Source organism: Mobula hypostoma, chromosome 6 (genome assembly GCF_963921235.1).
Source record: "Mobula hypostoma chromosome 6, sMobHyp1.1, whole genome shotgun sequence".
In the NCBI taxonomy this organism is placed as follows: Eukaryota; Metazoa; Chordata; class Chondrichthyes; order Myliobatiformes; family Myliobatidae; genus Mobula; species Mobula hypostoma.
Genome location: NC_086102.1, coordinates 446,930 through 458,307, shown reverse-complemented (window position 1 = coordinate 458,307; position 11,378 = coordinate 446,930). Strand labels below are relative to the sequence as shown.

General features: G+C 45.2%; 1 protein-coding gene across 1 annotated transcript in view; it reads right to left on the bottom strand.

Annotated features, from left to right (window-relative positions):
• Window positions 1–3,065: 3,065 nt before the first annotated feature.
• The window catches only part of ndufv3 (NADH:ubiquinone oxidoreductase subunit V3), a 44,382-nt gene continuing 36,069 nt past the window's right edge, over window positions 3,066–11,378 (bottom strand). Inside the window, exon 4 of the mRNA XM_063050186.1 lies at window positions 3,066–3,341. Within this exon, the coding sequence (XP_062906256.1) occupies window positions 3,181–3,341 (161 nt within the window). The 3' untranslated portion in view covers window positions 3,066–3,180. The remainder of the gene's footprint in view (window positions 3,342–11,378) is intronic.

The window sequence follows — 11,378 nt, the reverse complement described above, 5'->3', positions numbered from 1 at the left end:
TCTGAGTTAAAAAACCTTCCTCTAATATCCCCCGTGAACTTCCCACCCCTTACCTTAAAGCCATGTCCTCTTGTATTGAGCAGTGGTGCCCTGGGGAAGAGGTGCTGGTTATCCACTCTATCTATTCCTCTTAATATCTTGTACACCTTTATCATGTCTCCTCTCACATCCTTCTCTCCAAAGAGTAAAGCCCTAGCTCCCTTAATCTCTGATCATAATGTACACTCTCTAAACCAGGCAGCATCCTGGTAAATCTCCTCTGTACCCTTTCCAATGCTTCCACATCCTTCTTATAGTGAGGCGACCAGAACTGGACACAGTACTCCAAGTGTGGCCTAACCAGAGTTTTATAGAGCTGCATCATTACATCACGACTCTTAAACTCTATCCCTCGACTTATGAAAGCTAACACCCCATAAGCTTTCTTAACTACCCTATCCACCTGTGAGGCAACTTTCAGGGATCTGTGGACATGTACCCCCAGATCCCTCTGCTCCTCCACACTACCAAGTATCCTGCCATTTCCTTTGTACTCTGCCTTGGAGTTTGTCCTTCCAAAGTGTACCACCTCACACTTCTCCGGGTTGAACTCCATCTGCCACTTCTCAGCCCACTTCTGCATCCTATCAATGTCTCTCTGCAATCTTTGACAATCCTCTACACTATCCACAACACCACCAACCTTTGTGCCGTCTGCAAACGTGCCAACCCACCCTTCTACCCCCACATCCAGGTCGTTAATAAAAATCACGAAAAGTAGAGGTCCCAGAACAGATCCTTGTGGGACACCACTAGTCACAACTCTCCAATCAGAATGTACTCCCTCCACTATGACCCTCTGCCTTCTGCAGGCAAGCCAATTCTGAATCCACCTGGCCAGACTTCCTTGGATCCCATGCCTTCTGACTTTCTGAATAAGCCTACCGTGTGGAACCTTGTCAAATGCCTTACTAAAATTCATGTAGATCTCATCCACTACATTACCCTCATCTATATGCCTGGTCATCTCCTCAAAGAACTCTATCAGGCTTGTTAGACACGATCTGCCCTTCACAAAGCCATGCTGTCTGTCCCTGATCAGACCAAGATTCTCTAAATGCCCAGAGATCCTATCTACAAGAATCTTTTCCAACAGCTTTCCCACCACAGACGTAAGGCTCACTGGTCTATAATTACCTGGACTATCCCTACTACCTTTTTTGAACAAGGGGACAACATTCCCCTCCTTCCAGTCCTCCGGTACCATTCCCGTGGCCAACGAGGACATAAAGATCCTAGCCAGAAGCTCAGCAATCTCTTCCCTTGCCTCATGGAGCAGCCTGGGGAATATTCCTTCAGGCCCCGGGGACTTATCCGTCCTAATGCATTTTAACAACTCTAACACCTCCTCTCCTTTAATATCAACATGCTCCAGAACATCAACCTCACTCATATTGTCCTCACCATCAAGTTCCCTCTCATTAGTGAATACCAAAGAGAAGTATTCATTGAAGACCTCGCTCACTTCCACAGCCTCCAGGCACATCTTCCTACCTTTATCTTGTTTGCTGAGCAGTTGCAAAGGAAGGAACCCAAAAGACCAACACCCCCATGTTCACGGAGAAAGAGGGAGAAAACAGAAAACAAATCATATAAATTCCCTGGAGTAGGCCCAAAGCCTTGGTATTCAGTTCATCATATTAGTGGGGCAAATCATTGTAAAGTTCACAGACATAAAGCACAGCAGCCGGGGCAGTCTCACAGCCTCAGCACCGTGGAGCGAGAAGTCCACAGTCCATCTGGACTGGCATTTAAATTGTCCGAACTTCACACTAGGACCTGCACTCTGCTGCTAGCGACTCGCTCCAGGCCTAGATTTTGCTGCCGAAGGAGTGTTCTCAATGTCTTCTCTGCCCACTCTTTACAAGGATGTTGCCTGGATTGGGGAACATGCCTTATGAGAATAGGTTTAGTGAACTCAGCCTTTTCTCCTTGGAGCGACGGAGGATGAGAGGTGACCTGATAGAGGTGTACAAGATAATGAGAGGCATTGATCGTGTGGATAGTCAGAGGCTTTTTCCCAGAGCTGAAATGGCTAACACGAGGGAGCACAGTTTTAAGGTGCTTGGAAATAGGTACTGAGGGGATGTCCAGGTTAAGTTTTTCCACATAGAGACTAGTGGGTGCATGGAATGCACTGCTGGCGGCGGTGGTGAGAGCGGATACAAGAGGGTCTTTTAAGAGCCTCTGAGATAGGTACATGGAGCTTAGAAAAAGAGAGGACTATGTGCTAGGGAAATTCCAGGCAGTTTCTAGAGTGGGTTACATGGTCGGCACAACATTGTGAACCAAAGGGCCTGTAATGTGCCGTAGATTTCTATGTTCTATGTTCTCTCCAAATCGGCTCAGCGCCAGAGCAATCCAGCCTCATCACACTCTGGACACCCTGCCTTTCCAGTCTGTATGGGCTGGCATTTAGATTGTCCAAAGGCAGATAGGATCCGAGCCTTGAACACACCGCCATCGGACCTGGATTTTGCTGCTAAAGAATCTGTTCTCAGCCTCTCCAATTCGGCTCGGCATTTAGAGCAGTCCATCCTCGTACCTGGGTAAGATGGCTGGGCATCAGAACTGCTCTGTCCATTCTTCTCCTCTCCAAATCGTTCACTCCGACCAGCATGACTCCAACTCCAGGTGCCTTGATCTTGCAGCGCACCAGTGGGGCACATCCTGCCTATTTGCTTTGGCTTCACTTGTTTCGTTGTTGCTTGCGGTGATAGTTTACCATCATTTACTTCAAAAAGGTGTTATTAATAATGGTTTTACTTGAATTCCTTTGCTTTCAAATTACCAGTGAGCTGTAACATTGCTGTCTTAAACAGGCAAAGTTTGTCAGCATTCTGTAGGCGAGTTCATTTAACGGATGATAAGTTTGTCTCTGTATCACTACTTCATAAACCATTTGTTTTCCTTTCTGTATTGCCTATTTTATATAACCAATTAACATGATTTCTTCTCGTTTAAGGTGTGTGTAGTGCCTCCCTTTGTTTGCAAGTACCCTGAGCTGAATCAGGAGAGACCAGAGACGGCATTATAAAATATTTTTGTTATAAGGAGTTAGCACACAGATTGGTGAAATGAGCAGCTTTATTTAGTTTAGCTCGGACCGCTGTTCTTGCTGCCTGTAGTAAGTTTGACGAGTCACTGGCGAGGACTCAACCTTCCTGAGGAGGGCTGAGGCAGCCTGTACTTCGCCATCTCCATTTCTAGGTCTATAAAGGTCAGCGGGGTGTAATCGTGGTGCTGAGTGTTCTTGTAAGTAGAAGGATCCGACACTTCCTCAATAGGCTCCACGACTGCTTCTGCAGAAAACACAATTAACATTATTATAATTTATACTGGGTACCCGGCCTCCTGAAATGTCTCAACCTGCAGAACAGCCCGTGAAACCCCCCCAGCCTCCTGGATGATGCCTCAGGAAGTGATGTCCATCATTAAGAGCCTCAACATCTGGGTCCTGCCCTCTTTCCTTGCTGCCATCAAGCAGAAGCTGCAGAGGCCTGAAAACCCTCACATCAAAGTTCCACAATAACTTCTTCCCACTGCCAATAGGTTCTTGAACCTACGCAAAAAACCTTGAATAGTTCCCTCCTATTGCACTAACATCATTCTCTTTATTTTTCTTTATTCTGCTGTGCAAGACTGTATATTTTATGTCAAGTTTAAGTTGATGTAATTTATCCTTGTCACGTTTGTAATATACTCTGTGACCTCTGCAAAAGCCAATTTTCACAGGATTTATACTCTGGGTATGTGTGCCCATGAAAAGTAAAAATAAAGTTTAATGTCACATGAACAAGTGCATGGATGCACAGGTGCAATGAAAAACATGTACCAGCACCTCAGGTGCCTAAATATTTAATGTCATTTTCTTAACTCATATGGTTTTTGGCCTGAGCCTAACTACATATATATAGAGGGGTGGAACTAAAAGAGATATGGGCCAAACACAGGAAATTGGGAACTGCTGGCTGGGCACTGGTTGGGTTGAAGGGCTGGTACACACCATAAAACATAGAAGCAGAAATAGGCCATTTGGCCCATCAAGTCTGCATCACCATTCCATCATAACTGATTTATTGTCCCTCTCAAACCCTTATTTTGTCTGCTCCCTGTAACCTTTAATGCCCAGATTAATCAAGAACCTATCAAACTCCACCTTAACTATACCTAGTGACCTGGCCTGCAGTCACCTCGGCAAAGAATACCACAAATTCACCAACCTCTAGCCAAATAAATATTTCTTCAACTTCATTTTCCCCCATTTACAAAACAGTCTATGCCTTTATTCCTTCTGCCAAAGAATATATACTTCACGACACAATCTGCCTCTTTATAGAAACATAGAAAATAGGTGCAGGAGTAGGCCATTCGGCCCTTCGAGCCTGCACCGCCATTTATTATGATCATGGCTGATCATCCAACTCAGAACCCCGCCCCAGCCTTCCCTCCATACCCCCTGACCCCCGTAGCCACAAGGGCCATATCTAACTCCCTCTTAAATATAGCCAATGAACTGGCCTCAACAGTTTCCTGTGGCAGAGAATTCCACAGATTCACCACTCTCTGTGTGAAGAAGTTTTTCCTAATCTCGGTCCTAAAAGGCTTCCCCTCTATCCTCAAACTGTGACCCCTCGTTCTGGACTTCCCCAACATCGGGAACAATCTTCCTGCATCTAGCCTGTCCAATCCCTTTAGGATCTTATACGTTTCAATCAGATCCCCCCTCAATCTTCTAAATTCCAATGAGTACAAGCCCAATTCATCCAGTCTTTCTTCATATGAAAGTCCTGCCATCCCAGGAATCAATCTGGTGAACCTTCTTTGTACTCCCTCTATGGCAAAGATGTCTTTCCTCAGATTAGGGGACCAAAACTGCACACAATACTCCAGGTGTGGTCTCACCAAGGCCTTGTACAACTGCAGTAGTACCTCGCTGCTCCTGTACTCGAATCCTCTCGCTATAAATGCCAGCATACCATTCGCCTTTTTCACCGCCTGCTGTACCTGCATGCCCACTTTCAATGACTGGTGTATAATGACACCCAGGTCTCGTTGCACCTCCCCTTTTCCTAATCGGCCACCATTCAGATAATAATCTGTTTTCCTATTTTTGCCACCAAAGTGGATAACTTCACATTTATCCACATTAAATTGCATCTGCCATGAGTTTGCCCACTCACCCAACCTATCCAAGTCACCCTGCATCCTCCTCACTGCTAACACTGCCACCCAGCTTCGTGTCATCCGCAAACTTGGAGATGCTGCATTTAATTCCCTCATCCAAGTCATTAATATATATTGTAAACAACTGGGGTCCCAGCACTGAGCCTTGCGGTACCCCACTAGTCACCGCCTGCCATTCTGAAAAGGTCCCGTTTATTCCCACTCTTTGCTTCCTGTCTGCTAACCAATTCTCCACCCACACCAATACCTTACCCCCAATACCGTGTGCTTTAAGTTTGCACACTAATCTCCTGTGTGGGACCTTGTCAAAAGCCTTTTGAAAATCCAAATGTACCACATCCACTGGTTCTCCCCTATCCACTCTACTAGTTACATCCTCAAAAAATTCTATGAGATTCGTCAGACATGATTTTCCTTTCACAAATCCATGCTGACTTTGTTCGATCATTTCACCGCTTTCCAAATGTGCTGTTATCACATCCTTGATAACTGACTCCAGCAGTTTCCCCACCACCGACGTTAGGCTAACCAGTCTATAATTCCCCGGTTTCTCTCTCCCTCCTTTTTTAAAAAGTGGGGTTACATTAGCCACCCTCCAATCCTCAGGAACTAGTCCAGAATCTAACGAGTTTTGAAAAATTATCACTAATGCATCCACTATTTCTTGGGCTACTTCTTTAAGCACTCTAGGATGCAGACCATCTGGCCCTGGGGATTTATCTGCCTTCAATCCCTTCAATTTACCTAACACCACTTCCCTACTAACATGTATTCCGCTCAGTTCCTCCATCTCACTGGACCCTCTGTCCCTTCCTATTTCTGGAAGATTATTTATGTCCTCCTTAGTGAAGACAGAACCAAAGTAATTATTCAATTGGTCTGCCATGTCCTTGCTCCCCATAATCAATTCACCTGTTTCTGTCTGCAGGGGACCTACATTTGTCTTTACCAGTCTTTTCCTTTTTACATATCTATAAAAGCTTTTACACTCCGTTTTTATGTTCCCTGCCAGTTTTCTCTCATAATCTTTTTTCCCCTTCCTAATTAAGCCCTTTGTCCTCCTCTGCTGAACTCTGAATTTCTCCCAGTCCGCAGGTGAGCCACTTTCTCTGGCTAATTTGTATGCTTCTTCTTTGGAATTGATACAATCCCTAATTTCTCTTGTCAGCCACGGGTGCACTACCTTCCTTGATTTATTCTTTTGCCAAACTGGGATGAACAATTGTTGTAGTTCATCCATGCAACCTTTAAATGCTTGCCATTGCATATCCACCGTCAATCCTTTAAGTGTCATTTGCCAGTCTATCTTAGCTAATTCACGTCTCATACTTTCAAAGTCACCCCTCTTTAAGTTCAGAACCTTTGTTTCTGAATTAACTATGTCACTCTCCATCTTAATGAAGAACTCCACCATATTATGGTCACTCTTACCCAAGGGGCCTCTCACGACAAGATCGCTAATTAACCCTTCCTCATTGCTCAAAACCCAGTCCAGAATAGCCTGCTCTCTAGTTGGTTCCTCGACATGTTGGTTCAAAAAACCATCCCGCATACATTCCAAGAAATCCTCTTCCTCAGCACCTTTACCAATTTGGTTCACCCAGTCTGCATGTAGATTGAAGTCACCCATTATAACTGCTGTTCCTTTATTGCACACATTTCTAATTTCCTGTTTAATACCATCTCCGACCTCACTACTACTGTTAGGTGGCCTGTACACAACTCCCACCAGCGTCTTCTGCCCCTTGGTGTTACGCAGCTCTACCCATATCGATTCCACATCTTCCCGGCTTATGTCCTTCCTTTCTATTGCGTTAATCTCTTCTTTAACCAGCAACGCCACCCCACCTCCCCTTCCTTCATGTCTATCCCTCCTGAATATTGAATATCCCTGAACGTTGAGCTCCCATCCCTGGTCACCCTGGAGCCATGTCTCTGTGATCCCAACTATATCATAATCATTAATAACAATCTGCACTTTCAATTCATCCACCTTATTACGAATGCTCCTTGCATTGACACATAAAGCCTTCAGGCGCTCTTTTACAACTCTCTTTGCCCTTATACAATTATGTTGAAAAGTGGCCCTTTTTAATGCTTGCCCTGGATTTGTCGGCCTGCCACTTTTACTTTTCTCCTTTGTACTTTTTGCTTCTACCCTCACTTTACACCCCTCTGTCTCTCTGCACTGGTTCCCATCCCTCTGTTGTGAACTAACCTCCTCACACCTAGCCTCTTTAATTTGATTCCCACCCCCCAACCATTCTAATTTAAAGTCACCTCAGTAGCCCCCGCTAATCTCCCTTATTTCCATATCCTTATCTGTCTGTCCATCTGCAGACTCCCTGCTTCCTCAAAACTATCTGCCCCTCTACTTACCTTCATATTGTCTGCAAACTCTGATTACAAACAGCTTTCCATAGCGGGAGTATTGCTATATTACCATTATCCTAATTGGTATTAACGTATCTTTATAATGCTCACATTGCAACACTTCTCCCCCTTTAAATTCGAACATTCCTTAAAAGTAAAAGAACTGAGAAACAAAAAACAGTGGTGTCATTAGCTTGCATACCCCTGAAACTTATACCAGTGTCTCAGTAACAGTTTACCAATACAAAACACTTGAAAAACGTGGCAGATTCAACATTCAGTCTAACAAAGGAAACTGTCCACTCGAATATTCAGTCTGTCAGGAGGTTTGTGAGAGCACTGTGCTGCAATGGTTTGTTGACTTGCTGCCTGAGATAAAGAAACGAGGAGCACAAGGAATTGTCAGATGATGCGTGGCTATTGGATTTAGGGTTTCTGACAGACCTAATGGCTAAATTAAACGCACTTAACAACGAGCTCATGGGAAAAGACCGACACCTGCCCCACATGATAAGCGCAATCAATGCGTTTAAGGCCAAGCTTGGTGTTTGGATTTCAAATTTAAAGAACGGGAGGCTGACACACTTGCCCAACTTGGAGAAATTGTTATAGGCCATCAAGAAAAAAAATGCTTTTCGTCCTGAGCAGTACTGTGCTTATCTAGACAAACTGGCAATAGAGTTCGATCGGCATTTTGGGGAGTCAAACGTTGTGAAAGATACTGCTGCATTTATTTCAAACCCATTTCTGCCGATCGATATAGAACAGATAGCAGCCAAATTCCAGCAAGTATTTGGTGTGCCAAGTAATACTGAAATGGAAATAATTGATTTGCAAAATGACATCTGAGCTTAAAGCAAGATCAAGGGACGGTGACTTTTGGGGGCTTGTCAGGGAGTCTTTCCTCATCTCACATGGGTACTAAAAGTCAGTGCCTACTTCGGGTCACTTATCTGTGCAAAATTGCATTTTCACAGCTGAAAATTATTAAATCTAAGTACAGGAGCCGTCTTACTGACAGACACCTCACAGACTGTCTCAGACTGGCTGTCCGTAGTTATCAGCCAAATTTCAGGGAACTAGCAGAAAGTATTCAGCACCAGTCATCACACTGAGTGCAACAATCAATTTTCAATCATTTATTTTTCATGTTGAAATAAAATTAAATAATGAAACTTAGAATTAAAGGTGTTGTAATGCGAGCATTATAAAGATAAGTTAATACCAATTAGGATAATGGTAATATAGCAATACTCCCGCTACGGAAAGCTGTTTGTAAACGAAGGTTGTTTCTGGGGTTGTGGGGTGAAGTTGTCAAGTGGTCCTTTTTCAAAGTAGAAGTTACTATATATAACTCACATATGTGCTCTAGGGGTAAAATTTGCTTTTGCATCAAAAGGTTTATCAGGCATAATGTACTTGCGTATTTATTTATGCAAACATGAGGAAATCTGCAGATGCTGGAATTTCAGGCAACACACATAAAAGTTGCTGGTGAACGCAGCAGGCCAGGCAGCATCTATAGGAAGAGGTACAGTCAACGTTTCGGGCCGAGACCCTTCGGCAGGACTAACTGAAAGAAGAGCTAGAAAGAGATTTGAAAGTGGGAAGGGGAGGGGGAGATCCAAAATGATAGGAGAAGACAGGAGGGGGAGGGATGGAGCCAAAAGCTGGACAGTTGATTGGCAAAAGGCATATGAGAGGATCATGGGACGGGAGGCCCAGGGAGAAAGAAAGCGGGAGGGGTGAAGCCCAGAGAATGGGCAAGGAGTATAGTGAGAGGGACAGAGGGAGAAAAAGGAGAGAGAGAAAAAGTATATATATAATAGATAGATAGATAACTAACTAACGGATGGGGTCCGAGGGGGAGGAGGGGCATTAATGGAAGTTAGAGAAGTCAATGTTCATGCCATCAGGTTGGAGGCTACCCAGACGGTGTTGTTCCTCCAATCTGAGTGTGCCTTCATCTTGACAGTAGAGGAGGCCGTGGATAGACATGTCAGAATGGGAATGGGATGTGGAATTAAAATGTGTGGCCACTGGGAGATCCTGCTTTCTCTGGCGGACAGAGCGTAGGTGTTCAGCAAAACGATCTCCCAGTCTGCACCAGGTCTCGCCAATATATAGGAGGCCACATTGGGAACACCGGGCGCAGTATATCACCCCAGCCGGCTCACAGGTGAAGTGTTGCCTCACCTGGAAGGACTGTCTGGGGCCCTGAATGGTAGTGAGGGAGGAGGTGTAAGGCATGTGTAGCACTTGTTCTGCTTACAAGGATAAGTGCAAGGAGGGAGATCGGTGGGGAGGGATGGGGGGGGACGAATGGACAAGGGAGTCGCATAGGGAACGATCCCTGCGGAAAGTGGGGGGGGGAGGGAAAGATGTGCTTAGTGGTGGGATCCCGTTGGAGGTGGCGGAAGTTATGGAGAATTATATGTTGGACCCGGAGGCTGGTGGGGTGGTAGGTGAGGACCAGGGAAACCCTAATCCTAGTGGGGTGGTGGGAGGATGGGGTGACAGCAGATGTGCATGAAATGGGAGAGATGTGTTTGACAGCAGAGTTGATGGTGGAGGAAGGGAAGCCCCTTTCTTTAAAAAAGGAGGACACCTCCTTCGTCCTGGAATGAAAAGCCTCATTCTGAGAGCAGATGCAGCAGAGATGGAGGAATTGCGAGAAGGGGATGGCATTTTTGCAAGAGACAGAGTGAGAAGAGGAATAGTCCAGATAGCTGTGAGAGTCCATAGGCTTATAGTAGACATCAGTAGATAAGCTGTCTCCAGAGATAGAGACAGAAAGATCTAGAAAGGGGAGGGCGGTGTCAGAAATGGACCACGTAAACTTGAGGGCAGGGTGAAAGTTGGAGGCAAAGTTAATGAAGTCAACGAGCTCAGCATGCGTGCAGGAAGCAGCGCCAATGCAGTCATCAATGTAGCGAAGTCGACTGTCCAGCTCTTGGCCTCATCCCTCCCCCTCCTGTCTTCTCCTATCATTTCGGATCTCCCTCTCCCCCTCCCACTTTCAAATCTCTTACTAGCTCCTCTTTCAGTTAGTCCTGACTAAGGTTCTCGGCCCGAAACATCGACTGTACCTCTTCCTAGAGATGCTGCCTGGCCTGCTGCGTTCACCAGCAACTTTTATGTGTGTTGGTTGTGTATTTCTTTTCCTTTTTTTTCCAGGATCTACTGGGAAAGTTTCAAAGCTCGACTGGTCGATCGCGATTGACCGGTTAGCGACCACTACTTTATGGAATTTGTTCTTATTAGTCAAGGCACTAAGTTCAAAGTCAGGAGGATATGTCGCAACCTTATAAAACTGTGGTTGGGCCACATCTGGATTATTGCATACAGTTCTGGTCAGCCCACTATAGGAAGGAAGTTGAGGCTTTGAAGAGGTTGACCAGGTTGACCAGAATGCTGTCTGGTTTAGAGGGCTGCGCTATCATGAGAGGCTGGATAAACTTGGGTTGTTTCCTCTGGAGCAATGGAGGCTGAGTTGAGATCTGATGGAGGCTTACAAGATTAGGAGAGGCATAGATAGAGTACACAAGGAGTATCTATTTCCCAGGATAGAAATGTCTAATACCAGAGGGCGTGTATTGAAGGTGAGGGAGGTAGGTCCAAAAGGGATTTGAGGGGTAAGCTTTTTACTCAGAGTTGTGGATGCCTGGGATGCACTGTCTGGTATGGCAGTATAGGCAAATACATCAGAGGTTTTTATGAGCCATTTAAATGGGCACATGGATGTGAAGAAGATGAAGGGATGTGGACATTGTGTAGGA